Below are 15039 nucleotides of genomic sequence, written 5' to 3' on the forward strand. Positions count from 1 at the left end.
AATTTAAAAAAATATTTTTATTTTATGCACTTTGAGATTATCCTGTATAATGAAAAGCGCTTTACAAATGTAGCAAATTATTACAATTTACTTGAACAGTGCGGATACTTTTAATGTTATTTATTTAACCAGGTAGGCAAATTGAACAAGTTCTCATTTACAATTGCGACCTGGCCAAGATAAAGCAAATAATACAAAGTTTGTGAACAGAATTAAGGCACAAACTCATTCTGTTACCAAACAACATGCATCTGCACGGTTCTTCAAGTAAATGTTTTAGTAAAATGTTCTATGGAAATTGTATAAAGTAGTCCTTGTGCATAGAATTGTATGGTTGCAATCATTGGGTTTTTGTTAGACTTTTTTTTAAAGTGAGATCTGAGTCTCGGCATCACTTTTTTTTTTTTTTTTACGTGGAATAGCTCTCATTTGAAGAAGACTGTGACAGTGTTAAGATGAAGAACAGAGTAAAATCTCTGATGTAGCGGAGGGATATGCGCTCCGCCTCCAGTCTTGACGCCAGGACAGGAGTAGGGAGAGTCGGGGGGGGAAACAGGCATTGGTGGGAAAAAAAAGTAGAAAATTAAAAAACGGCTTCATGTCGGACTGCTTTAAATAGAGAAAAAATAAGGAAACGACCAGCCTGCCTCAATTATTCAAAGGTATGCGACCACATACGTTTATCTACTAGATAAGCATGTTTCCATTGGAAGACTACCAAATTACCAAGGTTTAATCAGTGAAGTAAGGCTTGGGTACTTTTCCCGAGGGGGTGTAGCTAACCAGTTAGCTAGAGAAGTGATTGCAAAGTTATCTCTGGAATGGTGGAGAGGGAAGAGGTAGTTAGCTAGAATTGGGGTGGGATAAACGAGATTTGTGGTGAAAATAGGACGTGTTAACGTCAGCCATGTAAAACCACACGAAGAACTTTGATTGTAACATCAATTCGGTTCAACAACGATAACCAACTAGTTAACTTGTAGCGTGTTGAGCAAGCTAATTAACGTTAGCTTTAACGGTAGCTAACGTTACTTGGCTAAGCTTAGCTAACAAACGTAGTTAGCTAAGTTCACTTTAGCGAAATTGGATGAGTTTATATATTTTCCACTCTTTATAGCCATAACTAATCATATGGCTACATACATAATTATAGATATCTGACACAAAAGACATAGCTAGCCAACTATGTGTATAAACATTAAGTGGAATTTTTAGGTACCTATACTTTCGCGCTAGCTAGGCATTCCATGTTATTGTGTACCTTGGAAGTTAACGTTAGCTACTTTATCACATTGTTCAGTGTAACTAGTTACGTTTACAAAGTTGTTTCTATGGGAATCGGGACATGTCTTTTGTGCTGGTTTCAAGCTTCAGTGGTAAAATGGTTGTGATCATGGGTCAAGTAAGAGTTTTTGATTTACCATCCTGCAGTAATGTCAGTGTCGCTTTCTGGTGTCAAATGATCATCCATTTGGCAATTAGGCAATATCCTTCTCAGTATCACCTTGGGTGGGGATGGGTAGACATCTCATGCTTAGTTACCTGAATCATCCTTTGTCTTCTCCCTTTAACTTTCACCGTGTAGCCAGAGCATGCCATGTCAGAATTGTCTCAACATGATTTATATTTTCTCTATGTTAAGTGTTGCGATACTTTTCGCTAAGCTTCATCTCAACAACATTCTGTTTTTCTGCCCAATGTTTACTGAATTGAGGCACTCTCAAAACCTGGTACCCATGGTGACTGCCACGGTCTCTCCAGCCAGACACTGTGTTGCTTCCTGACCCTGCTACAGGACAGCCAGGCAGGAACATACTGAGGTGTGACGTGATCAGTTGCTGGACTCTGGGGATCTGTGCACGTTTCCTGTCATTAAAGTTATTGTATTGCTGTCATTGCTCACATGGCATTACAGCCTCACAGAAACCAGCATATTATTTGGTCAGGCTGTGTCTAGAGAGCTTGCTTACCTACTTAGCTTATAGCCTAGTTGTCCATATCTTCATGGATGAAACAGGCCTATGTGCATCTTTAGTCAGTAAATGGCCTACCTAGCCTCTGCTACATTTTTGTTCTCCTTGTATGCCCTGTCATCTCACTTCATCATGACACATGCAAAGCTCATTTTTTTCCCCTGTGGTGACTGAAGTGTAGGGTATATTGTATTGCCTATAGAGCTCCTTTAGTGCTTTTTCCCTATTGTACCAATGAAGCGGTAAACTGCCTGGTGCTGTTGGACAGCTGTGTGCCGTAAGGGAGGGCTATGATGGGAAAGGATGGGAGAGGAAGCAGCTTTCAGTGAACTCACATCCTCTGCTAGGGCTGTTTTCAACAGCTGTGTGGCCATGCCTGTCTTCTTGCTGCCTCTGTCTACCCAGAGGTCTGTCTGTCAGGCTCTGTGTATCCCATCCATACATTGCCCAGATTAGGGCTTTGTGGGGCTGTTGCTTACAGATGTCACTAGTGCTGAGAAGATACCTGTATCTCAAGCATACCATACTCTTTGGTCTTTTAAAAACCTGCTGTATGTGAAATATTGTGCGCTATAGCATGGTAGATAAATACATGTGACTCTAGATCAGGGGTTTCCAAATATTTTCACTCAAGGCCCCCCGCGTGCTCCAAGTCTATTTCTATGGCAGCAAGCACTGTTCATGAGACACAGTTCGCTCTCTTGTTGGTTGGGAGAATTTAGCAGGTTTAAAGCTTATTTCCTGCTATTCTACACATTTAGTCAAGGGGCGCAAATGTTGCAGTTTTAAAGCACATTTTCTTGCAATTCTATACATTTCGGCATCTCATGTGATATTTGAGTGACAAAAAAATTACCACAATCTAGGGGCTAAAAAAACCTAGCATGGCCATTTGACAATTGTATTAAAAATCTCTCTAAAGTATGCAATGACTAGCATGACAAAAGGAACTGATGCACTACCCAATTTTGAAATGGCACCTTGTGCATTTTACTATTACAACTTTTTCAAGAGGTTAAGTTTCAAGCCAGACTGAGTTCATTTAAAAATAAGGTGTCGCGCCCCACCGTTTGGGATCCACTGCTCTAGATGAAATTGCTTTTATTTATTTTTATTTCACCTTTGTTTAACCAGGTAGGCTAGTTGAGAACAAGTTCTCATTTACAACTGCGACCTGGCCAGGAGAAAGCAAAGCAGTGAGACACCGACAGAGTTACACATGGAATAAACAAACATACAGTCAATAACACAATAGAGAAGTCTATATACAGTGTGTGCAAATGAGGTAAGGCACTGAATAGGCCGTAGTGGAGAAGTAATTACAATTTAACACTGGAGTGATAGATGTGCAGAAGATGAATGTGCAAGTACTGGGGTGCAAAGGAGCAAAAAAATGACAATCTGAGGTAGTTGGATGGGCTATGTGCAGTGATCTGAGCTGCTCTGACAGCTGATGCTTAAAGTTAGAGAGGGAGATAAGGCTTAAGTGATTTTTGCAATTCGTTCCAGTCACTGGCAGCAGAGAACTGGAAGGAAAGGCAGCCAAAGGAGGAATTGGCTTTGGGGATGACTAGTGAAATATACCTGCTGGAGCACGCGCTACGGGTGGGTGCTGCTATGGTGACCACTGAGCTGTGATATGGCAAACTTATAGATGGCCTGGAGTCAGTGGGTTTGGTGCCGAATATGACGCGAGGGCCAGCCAATGAGAGCATACAGGTCGCAGTGGTGGGTAGTATATGGGGCTTTGGTGACAAAACAGATGGCAATGTGATAGACTGCAACCAATTTGCTGAGTAGAGTGTTGGCGATGTCATTTACAAAATAGCCTCAAGTCAAGGATCAGTAGGATAGTCAGTTTTACAAGGGTATGTTTAGCAGTGTGAGTGAAGGAGGCTTTATTGCGAAATAGGAAGCCGACTCTAGATTTAATTTTGGATTGGAGATGCTAAATGAGAGTTTAGTCTAACCAGACACCTAGAATATGTGGACAACTACAAATACCAAAGTCAGAACCGTCCAGAGTAGTGATGCTGAGCGGGCGGGCAGGTGCGGGCAGCGATCGGTATAAAAGCTTGCATTTAGTTTTACTTGTATTTAAGAGCACTTGGAGGCCACGGAAGGAGTGTTGTATGGCATTGAAGCTCGTCTGGAGGTTTGTTAACAGTATCAAAGAAGAGACAGAAGTATACAGAATGGTGTCGTCTGCGTAGAGGTGGATCAGAGAATCACCAGCAGCAAGAGCGACATCATTGATGTATGCAGAGAAGAGTCGGCCTGAGAATTGAACCCTGTGGCACCGCCATAGACTGCCAGAGGTCCGGACAACAGGCCCTCCGATTTGACACACTGAATTCTGTCAGAAGTAGTTGGTGAACCAGGCGAGGCAGTCATTTGAGAAACCAAGGCTGTTGAGTCTGCCGATAAGAATGCGGTGATTGACAGTCGAAAGCCTTGGCCAGGTCGATGTTTCTGACATTAGGTCTGTTTTCCAAAAGAAGTTAAATACACTTTGTTTCCGTGCCACGATACTAAGGCGTATGGTGATACTGTTATCGTCCTAGATGTCACCTAACCTGAGGATTCTGTTTTGCAATATATTTCTAACGGCTTCTGATCTTTTTTCCTCCCCAGGTTCGACACTAGACCTTAACGTAGGCGCTGGTCACCACATCATATGGACTAAACCAGAGACTCTGAACGAGAGAGGGAGAAGAGGAGAGAATAGGTCCTTTTTCCTATTTATATCTGCCTATTGACTAGCTACGTTTGTAAATCCTCTGGGCTGTTGTGTCCCAGAGAGGTGGGATCTCAGCTGGACTTGTTCCCCAAACTGCACTCCCCTCAGTGGGGTTGGTTGTGACCCAGTGCCAGGGTACATCCCACCTCACGGCAGGCTTTCCTTTCCTGAGCAGCTGTGTCCTGCCTGCGTCCTGCCTCTATTTCCTGTCCTTGGTGTGCAAGGCTAAGCTGCCTCTTTCCACCCCACCCCCCCCACCACACACACACACACACATTCTCATTCTCCCTCCCTGTTTACTGTGATCCAAGAACAGGACTCGTCAATCACCTAACTTTCTGGTAAATTTCTCCCTCTCACCAGACAGCAGCACCATGACCTCTATGTCCAGCCTCTTCTCCTTCACCAGTCCAGCTGTGAAGCGTCTGCTGGGGTGGAAGCAGGGCGACGAGGAGGAGAAATGGGCTGAGAAGGCTGTTGACGCCCTGGTCAAGAAACTGAAGAAAAAAGAAGGGAGCCATGGAGGACCTGGAGAAAGCCCTCAGCAGCCCAGGACAGCCCAGTGAGTGTGTCTGTCTGTAGTGTACTGTGTGCAGCATCATACTTGGTCCGGGCAAGGTGTGAGTGACACTGTCTCTTTGGATCAGAGAGTCTGCTAGATGACTTTATAGCAGCATCATACTTGGTCCAGATATTTTAGAACCTTCCCTAACCCGTCTCTCTATCTCCTGCCCTGCCAGGTAAGTGTGTGACCATCCCTCGGTCTCTGGACGGTCGTCTCCAGGTGTCTCACAGGAAGGGGCTCCCCCACGTAATCTACTGCAGAGTGTGGAGGTGGCCTGACCTACAGTCTCACCATGAGCTCAAGCCTCTGGAGGTGTGTGAATACCCCTTTGGCTCCAAGCAGAAGGAGGTCTGCATTAACCCCTACCACTACAAGAGAGTAGAGAGCCCAGGTACGTAACCACTAGCTTGTAGCTAGTACATACTGGCATTTAAATCGTGTTCATTCCTACTATAGTATTGATCTAATGCATTGAAAGACCTAGCCTATACGTGATGGATTTGTGGCTGTTGTGCACGTCCTTCTGCATGGACTGAACAAGACACAGTAAGGAGAATCTGACTTAAGTTACCATTTAACCAATTGAAGGAGAGTACTGCATCCTTGACCAATTGAAGGAGAGTACTGCATCCTTGATTATTCATACTATTTTGATTTCCAGGAAATATGTCTCAAGGTGATTGCCTCAACAATATGGGGGCATTCTGGCTGCTACCCTAGAGATGGATGTGATATCTGCCCTTGAATTGGTAAAAACAAAGCTGTCAGTCACATGTTGAGGAGCACAGTTACAGATGACCTGATCAGTAGGATCTGCATCATATTAGCACCTTTTTAGAATTAAATGGGGCCGGGAAACACAACTGGTATTGGTAACGTGTAGATCCTTGCAGTGGACATGCACCACACCACAGCCACCGATGACAACAGGTCATTTTCACTGGTTTCAAATTAGTGTCCCAAGGTTCCTTTTTTTATTTATTTTTTATTTTTATAAAGGCGCTTCAAATCAATATGTATATTTATTTTAAAAATCTCTTCACCAGTGCTGCCTCCGGTTTTGGTGCCTCGCCACAGTGAGTTCAACCCCCAACACAGCCTCCTGGTCCAGTTCAGGAACATGACTCACAACGAGCCCCACATGCCCGTGAACGCCACCTTCCCAGAGTCCTTCCAGCAGCACAGCGGGGGCAGCGGCTCCTCTTTCCCAATCTCCCCCAACTCCCCCTACCCTCCCTCCCCAGCCTCCAGTGGCGGGGTGGGCACCTACCCCAACTCTCCTGCCAGCTCTGGACCCTCCAGCCCTTTCCAGCTTCCAGGTAGATGTCAGTATACACTCCTATCCTTTATCATGCACTTATGTGTTTATTGATATTGTAATAGCAGCTAACAGCATATGTCACGTTTTCTTTCACACTTGTACCCGTCACCTGGTCTCACACTGCCTTTGGCTTCTATGATGTACTGTACCGTCACCTGGTCTCACTTCCTTTGGCTTCTATGATGTACTGTACCGTCACCTGGTCTCACTTCCTTTGGCTTCTATGATGTACTGTACCCGTCACCTGGTCTCACTTCCTTTGGCTTCTATGATGTACTGTACCGTCACCTGGTCTCACTTCCTTTGGCTTCTATGATGTACTGTACCCGTCACCTGGTCTCACTGCCTTTGGCTTCTATGATGTACTGTACCCGTCACCTGGTCTCACACTGCCTTTGGCTTCTATGATGTACTGTACCCGCCACCTGGTCTCACTTCCTTTGGCTTCTATGATGTACTGTACCAGTCACCTGGTCTCACACTGCCTTTGGGGACAGTCAAAAATGGCAGCTAAAGTGTATACCAAAGGCCTGCATCAGGGTGACTGGTGAGCGTCAGTGTGCCCATCGCTGGACACAGCATAGGGTCTGACCTCCAGCTCCTGTTCTGGTGAATTCCCCCCAGGTTTGAATCACTGCAGTGCTTTCACTTCTATGTAGTGGTGGAAAATGTACTCCATGCTCCTACTTGAGTAAAAGTAAAGATGCCTTAATCAAAAAGGACTCAAGTTAAAATCACCCAGTAAAATACTACTTGAGTAAGTGTTTGTTTTTTAAATATACTTAAGTATCAAAAGTATGGATAATTTAAAATTCCTTATTAAGCAAAGCAGATAAAAACCAGAGTCAAACAATTTGTGTTTAGTGAGTCTGCCAGATCAGAGGCAGTAGGGATGACCAGGGATGTTCTCTTGGTGAGTGTGGATTGGACCATTGTCTGCCCTGCTAAGCATTCAAAATGTAACAAGTACTTTTGGGTGTCAGGGAAAATGTAAAGTACATACTTTTCTTTAGAAATGTAGTGAAGTTAAATAGTAGTACAGATACTCAAAATGACTTAAGTAGTATTTTTACTTAAGTACTGTACACGAGTGCTAGTGCTATCATTTCTATGTGGTGTAACAGGAGGAAAAGCAGTGTTGAGTTGGGAAGCTGTGTTAATTTTCAGAAATACGAATACGTCTCCAGAGAAATCTGTCCACCCTCTAAGCAAGGTGGTAACCTGTAACTGGTCTGTAGGAAGACCAGCCTTCTCATAAAAACCATTACCAATTGTCCCCAGCCACGCCCCACTTTCTCAATTTCTGTCCTCATAAGTGGTTCTGAAATACAAAACAAATGGGACTGTCCATAGAGCCATACGTTAGTGTTCCATGTGACGGATGTGTGTGAAATCCTACACCCGTTTCCGGGTAGAGAAAGATCCTGTGGTGATGTGTTTTAACTCCTCTTGGGAGTTGTCAGAGTGTGTGACTGTGGGCATGCATGCGTCCGGCTCTTCTGTGTATGTGTCCGGCTCTTCTGTGTATGTGTCCGTCCGCTGTAAGTGTGTGGACAGCCATTTGTCATCCGCAGCAGCTGGTCTCCTAACTATCCGTCCATTGTGGTCTTCCGTTCCAGCTGATACCCCACCCCCGGCTTACATGCCCCCTGATGAGCAGATGGGACAGGAGGGGTCCATGGAGACCAGCAGCAGCGGCCCCAGGAACATGCCTAGTGGGGGTGAGGAGTCGGACTTTACACTTTATTTAACAGGGATGATTTTTATTTTTCTGATCACAGGAATTCCTGCTTTCAGACAGAATTCCTGCTTTCAGAAACGAGGTACGTCATGCTCTGAGTCACACTCTTGTGACTTCTATTGAAGGCTCTACAATCACTCAGGACAAGGGCCAATGAAGTCCGCACCTCGCTGGAAGCCCGCCTTCCACAGGTGATAAGTGGCTCGGATTAATTCCTTCCCGAGCCCAGAAATGGGTGTCTCATGGCCAAGCGTTGTATCTTGTTTCCCTCCTTCAGGGAACAGTACTTAGTCATAACGTTTTGTTCCCTTTCGCTACAACGTACCTTGGAGAAATATAATCACGCCCCAAGCCGACCCCAACGGATACTAAATGAAACGACCCATGGCAAACCATCCATACCTGACCCAACCAGATGTGGCAGTCTGGGTATTGAGCACACGGCGTGCTGCTTAGTGACCTTTCCCCTTTCCCAGCCGTAAGCACACTGGGGGCAGTGATACTCAGGTGATAACCTTGAGGACGTGTGTGGTGATGCCTAACTCATCTCCTTTAGTCAACTCTTTAAACTGCCCAAGACGCTGCAGACTCCTGGTGGAGTGGGCACATGCACCACAAGGTAACCTTTAACCTTTGCTGCTGTATGACAGGGAGATAGCCTCCACAATCCAGTGGGAGAAATGCTGCCCTGCCGCCAGCTGGATTAGCATAACAGACACAAAGCTGGTCACATAACCGTTTATCTTGGGTCCGTTCAATGTACGTGCATAAAGCTCGCAACGGACACAGGGCATGCAACCTCTGAAGAGCAACAGAAGGAGGGCGTGGAAAAGGAAAATAGCTCAAAGCTAAGGACCTGTAGGTCATAGCCATTACTTTTGGGGCGAAGGCTGCATTTGGACACCTTAGTCTCCCAGGGCGAACTGAGTACAGGACGGGTGTACGGATAGCATGTGGAGGTCCCCAACTTGTTTATCTGTGGCATGCTAGCTGTTATGCATGCTAGCTGATGTTATCCATGATAAGGATTCTATTCTGAGCTAGGTTAGCTATCCTTTGACTGCAGCACGGTCTGTTTAGAATAACCAAGTTTTAATTTTAACCGTATACTTAACGAGTGGGCTACCTTAGCAATTTCACCATTAGGAAGCCGGAATAGCTAGCAGTAACTAGCTCGCCTCAGCAAGGTGGCTAAACTGGCAAGCACGCTATGCAGTGCTTGTTAGCTAGCTTGGTCTCAAGTCTACGTAGGACCGGATCAGAGGTTGGACCCGGACCCTTCTGGGAAGAGTCAAGCGGCGCTTAACCAAGGCAGACACAGGTGGTGGGGGGATACACACAGAACCTGGTTGCCCTCTCTCTTTGAGTAGCCTCTCATAACCGATGACAGAGCTCACAGGAGCTGTGACCAGAACAACAACCCAAACCATCGCTGTGTCCCTCAACTTAGACTCAGCTGAGGTATGGGCACCCAGGAGAGGAAGTGACTATCGGGAACACCAAGCCCCCTAAAGACTCCACGATTGTCAAGAGAACCTGCGTTGCGGACTAGTAAGGGAAACAGTGCCAGCTGTGCCCTAGTCTCACGCACGAACTGATTGGAGCGAGGGCAGCCTGAGCATGCGCCGAGACATGCAGTGCCTTCGGAAAGTATTCAGACCATGTTTTTTTTTTAACGTTACAGCCTTATTCTAAATTGTATTAAATTGTTCTCTCCCCCCCCCATCCACACTAGCCCGTAATGACAAAGCAAAAAACTGTTTAGGTTTTTGCTAATTTATACAAATAAACTGATCACAGGTATTCAGACCCTTTACTCAGTACTTTGTTGAAGCACCTTTTGGCAGCGATCACAGCATCAAGTCTTCTTTGGTATGACGCTACAAGCTTGGCACACCTGTGTTTGGGGAGTTTCCCCTACTCTGCAGATCCACTCAAGCTCTGTCAGGTTGGATGGGGAGCGTTACTGCACAGCTATTTTCAGGTCTCTCCAGAGATGTTCGATTGGGTTCAAGTCCAGGCTCTGGCTGAGCCACTCAAGGACATTCAGAGACTTGTCCCGAAGCCACTCCTGCGTTGTCTTGGCTGTGTGCTTAGGGTCGTTGTCCTGTTGGAAGGTGACCCTTCACCCCAGTCTAAAAACAGACTGCTCAGGAGTTCATCAAGGATCTCGCTGTACCTTTCTCTGTTCATCTTTGCCTCGATTCTGACTAGTCTCACTGTCGTTGAAAAAATATCCCCACAGCATGATGCTGCCACCACCGTGCGTCGGGATGGTGCCAGGGTTCCTCCAGACGTGACGCTTGGCTTTCAGGCCAAAGAGTTAAATCTTGGTTTCATCAGACCAGAGAATCTTGTTTCTCAGGCTCTTAGAGTCCTTTAGGTGCCTTTTGGCAAACCCAAGCGGGCCGTCGTGCCTCTTCCTGACGAGTGGCTTCCGTCTGGCCACTCTTCCATAAAGGCCTGATTTTGCAGCGTGCCGCAGAGATGCTTGTCCTTCTGGAAGTTTCTTCCATTTCCACAGAGGAGCTCTGTCAGTGACCATCAGGTTCTTGGTCACCTCCCCAAATTGATCTTCCTATAGCAGCCTGCTCTAGGAAGAGTCTTGGTGGTTCCAAACTTCTTCCATTTAAGAATGATGGAGGCCACTGTGTTCTTGGATCTTCAATGCTCCATTCATTTGTTGGTACCCTTCCCCCAGATCTGTGCCTCGACACAATCCTGTCTGACTCTACGGACAATTCCTTCGACTTCATGGCTTGGTTTTTGCTCTGACGTGCACTATCAACTGTGGGACCTTTTATAGACGTGTGTGTGTGCCTTTCCAAAGCATGTCCAATCAATTGAATTTACCACAGGTGGACTCTAATGAAGTTGTAGAAACATCTCAAGGATGATCAATGGAAACAGGATGCACCTGAGCTCAATTTCAAGTCTCCATAGCAAAGGGTCTGAATACTTATATAAATTTATTTTTGTTTTTGCTTTGTCATTATGGGGTATTGTATGTAGATTGCTGAGGATTTGTAACAAAATGTGGAAAAAATCAAGGGGTCTCAATACTTTCTAAAGGCACTGTACAAAATAACAAATGCGAGTCTTAATTCATAGGGCGTTGGCTTGTTAGTGTAACCCCTCGATTCTTGACTGTCGCTACTTTGCAGGACTGATACACAGGATCCTCCGTTTCAGGCAAGTGCCTTGTTTATTGTAGTCTGGCAATAAAGCCCACAAAGTAGGTGTTCACGTTAGAATCAGACCGTTTTGAATTTACATTTCTCCAGCTCCTGTACATGAGTATAGTAGTCACGACTTTGTCTTGACCGCTCCAGGTGAAGTTAGCCGTTTCACGTCTCATTAGCTAGCAGCGTAAACATTCAGATTGTTTATTTAGCGCTTGCTAGCATCACGATACAAAATGCATAAGGATACTGAGATGTTAAAATATCTGATTTTCATTTTGATCCATATACATTCAAAAGGCACTTTATACAGATAGCATTTCACCCCGTGTTGAATATGACCAACAGTGTTGGCTTGATCCCAAGATATTAATGTTTTGTGATTGTTGGTGTCGTAAAAATGGTAGCTAACAGGTTAGTAATTATCATGTTTGACATTTCAGTGGAAATACTATGAACTTTTTTGAACGTTTTAGCAAAAAAATTACATCCTGTATCAGCAGTTATTGGCCACCCTTACTATTTTAAATTACAAGTTATAGCCATTTGATTTTGTTCAAAAAGAGACTCCAACCTTGTATCAAAGAGAGCTCAACTTTCTATGTACCATCTTTGCCATAATCATAAATGAAAGGGAATTCATATGGTAGCAACGGTGAACTTGACACAAGACCAGTACCTGTTCATACCAGGAGAGGGCATAAGAGCAAGGCATATAAGCCTTGAACAGATGTAATATCTTCTAATTCCTATAAATACAATATAAATACTCTACATGCAGGTGAAAATTGTTCCTGCTACATTAGGCTTTGTCATTTCGGTCGCATTAGCCATCTTACTTATTGCTATAGCCAGGCCAAGCAATTTGAAGAATAACTAATTGTTTGTATGGTTCTCATGTTTCCTAATCACAAACTTCAGCGTCCAGGGGGTGAGCACTCTCTACCACTAAGGGACCGTTTAGTTGGCGCAACGTAAGACTGACGTTTTCCAGTGTGTTTTTAATAGCGTGACTCGTTTGTGTTCACACCGAGCTGAATAATTTAAGTAATGAATACGAGCCTCAAGCCTGTCACCTGTGGAAGGCTGGGCTCCCAGCGAGGTGTGGATTTCATTGGCCTCGTCAGGCATAATTGTTGCTAGAGTAGGAGCAATGGGCACAACAAATGCACCACATCGTTCATGAATTGATCAGATTAAATTGTACATTTTCAAGATTACGCATACCTTTATCTTTACAACACAGAAGGATCCCTGTAGATGTGGAGTATGAGAAACCTAGCCACTAGTGCCGTATTGTGTTGAACAACATCTCCACCTTGTCCCTGTAGATGTGCAGCCAGTGGAGTATGAGGAACCGAGCCACTGGTGCAGTATTGTGTACTATGAGTTGAACAACAGAGTGGGTGAGGCCTACCATGCTTCTTCTACCAGCGTCCTGGTGGACGGCTTCACCGACCCCTCCAACAACAAGAACCGCTTCTGCCTGGGGTTGCTCTCCAACGTCAACCGTAACTCAACCATAGAGAACACACGCCGCCACATCGGCAAAGGTGAGCAGGGCAATACATTGAGATTAATAGATTAGTTAAGTGGATATGAGGTTCAGAGAAAGTGTGGGGGAAGGAATGGTGAAAAACATGCATGATATTCTGTTGAATCATGCATTTCTTAATTTATGGATGTTTATTTTTTTTTAGGTATTACTGTTGGCGCTAGAAACACTAGCATTTAGCTAGGTATCATTACTCTGGAGCTAGAAACACTAGCATTTAGCTAGGTATTACTGTAGGAGCTTGAAACACTAGTATTTAGCTTTTACTTGCTCTCTCTCTCAGCCCCCCCAGTGGTCCACCTGTACTGTTGGCGGTGTATGCAGCATGTCTGAGTGACACCAGTATCTTTGTTCAGGGTTGTAACTCTCATTCTTTCTCTCCTCAGGGGTCCACTTGTACTATGTAGGAGGTGAGGTGTATGCTGAGTGTCTGAGTGACACCAGTATCTTCGTTCAGAGCCGGAACTGTAACTACCATCATGGTTTCCACCCCACCACGGTGTGCAAGATCCCTAGTGGCTGCAGTCTGAAGATCTTTAACAACCAGGAATTTGCTCAGCTACTGGCCCAGTCTGTGAACCATGGCTTTGAGGCTGTCTACGAACTGACCAAGATGTGCACCATCCGCATGAGCTTTGTGAAGGTGATATACAATTACATTTTGATTTGAACGTTTCTACTAGTTTCAGTACCATGTTACAATTCACTGCTTTTATCATCTTGGCCATTGACTCAAAAGTTTTTGTGGAAATGACATTTAACTTAGTTTCATTGAAAGAGCAAATCTGCAGTGTTGAGAATAACATTAGGGCACATTGTAGCATAACATTGTGCAATGGAAAACGAGGATTTCTTATTGGAAAATTTGCAGTTTCATTCCTTTTCTGACCATTTACTTCCTTTTGTGAATATGACCCAGCTTTCTCTCTTTCTCCCTCTCCACAGGGCTGGGGAGCTGAGTATCACCGACAAGATGTCACCAGTACCCCTTGTTGGATAGAAGTTCATCTTCACGGCCCTCTGCAGTGGCTGGATAAAGTGCTGACACAAATGGGCTCTCCTCTCAACCCCATCTCTTCAGTGTCCTAATGGTCCCCCCCCCCAAGACCAGACTCTCAATCCCCTCTCTTCAGTGTCCTAAAGGTTACCCGCCAGGCTGGGAGATTCTTTCAAAAAAAAAATTCAAACTTAACTGTATAATTTTTTTGCATTGTTTAATGAGCAAAAGCAGGTCTTCAAAGGCTGAACTGTTTCCACTATCTGACAGCAGAAGGGATTTATAACCCAGAGCAGCAGAATTATGTTGAGAAAGAGCAGAAGATAGACGTAAAACCGACAGAAGAATATTCAGAGTAGCGGCACAAAATATTGGACAAACTACTGCTCTGAGTCATCACTACCAACCATGTGCTTCTATTGAGTAGTAGGACTGGAAAGCATGTACCTTAACTGTTTCTGATTTTTGCATAAAAATGTTTGGTAATGATTTTCTTTCTATGTTTCTGTTAAAAGAAAATGATGTATCACTACTCTGCCTTTACCACAGTCAAACTACTTGTGATTTTACTCTAACTGTCCTTTCTTGCCATCTTAAGGTATAGATATCATTATGTTCACTATTAGACCCAGATCTCATAACAAAATGTTAACTTTTTTTATAGTTTCTATCGCTAGAAAAAAAAAAAACACTGATTTACTGCCTTAAATAAAGTATGTCTAACTAATAAATATGATATGGTGGATTCATTTACTCAATGCTTTGAACAGTGACAAGCTAGGAACATCACACTTCTCATCAGGTGACTTTATTGATGAAAGTTCTCAATGTCAACGATGCTTGTCGAATCTCTGTTCATATATGTTCAAGTGACTCCATTAATTAACCATTTTGTGCCCTCTTTATTTTGGGGGGGGGGGGGAATCCTGTGGAGGCTACGTATGTTTTGGTGTGTAGGGTACAGT

General features: G+C 44.4%; 1 protein-coding gene across 1 annotated transcript; it reads left to right on the plus strand.

Moving 5' to 3' along the window:
- The first annotated feature begins 553 nt into the window (after positions 1-553).
- Positions 554-14801, plus strand: smad5 (MAD homolog 5 (Drosophila)). Its single transcript, NM_001140491.1, is given in 10 exon segments — positions 554-662; positions 4608-4928; positions 5077-5221; positions 5223-5275; positions 5454-5669; positions 6325-6597; positions 8219-8320; positions 12854-13075; positions 13464-13720; positions 14023-14801. Coding segments are annotated over 8 exon segments (1401 nt in total). The 5' UTR covers positions 554-662; positions 4608-4928; positions 5077-5087; the 3' UTR covers positions 14167-14801.
- The last annotated feature ends 238 nt before the right edge of the window (positions 14802-15039 follow it).

The sequence above is a fragment of the Salmo salar genome, chromosome ssa09 (assembly GCF_905237065.1).
Source record: "Salmo salar chromosome ssa09, Ssal_v3.1, whole genome shotgun sequence".
NCBI classification, from domain to species: Eukaryota; Metazoa; Chordata; class Actinopteri; order Salmoniformes; family Salmonidae; genus Salmo; species Salmo salar.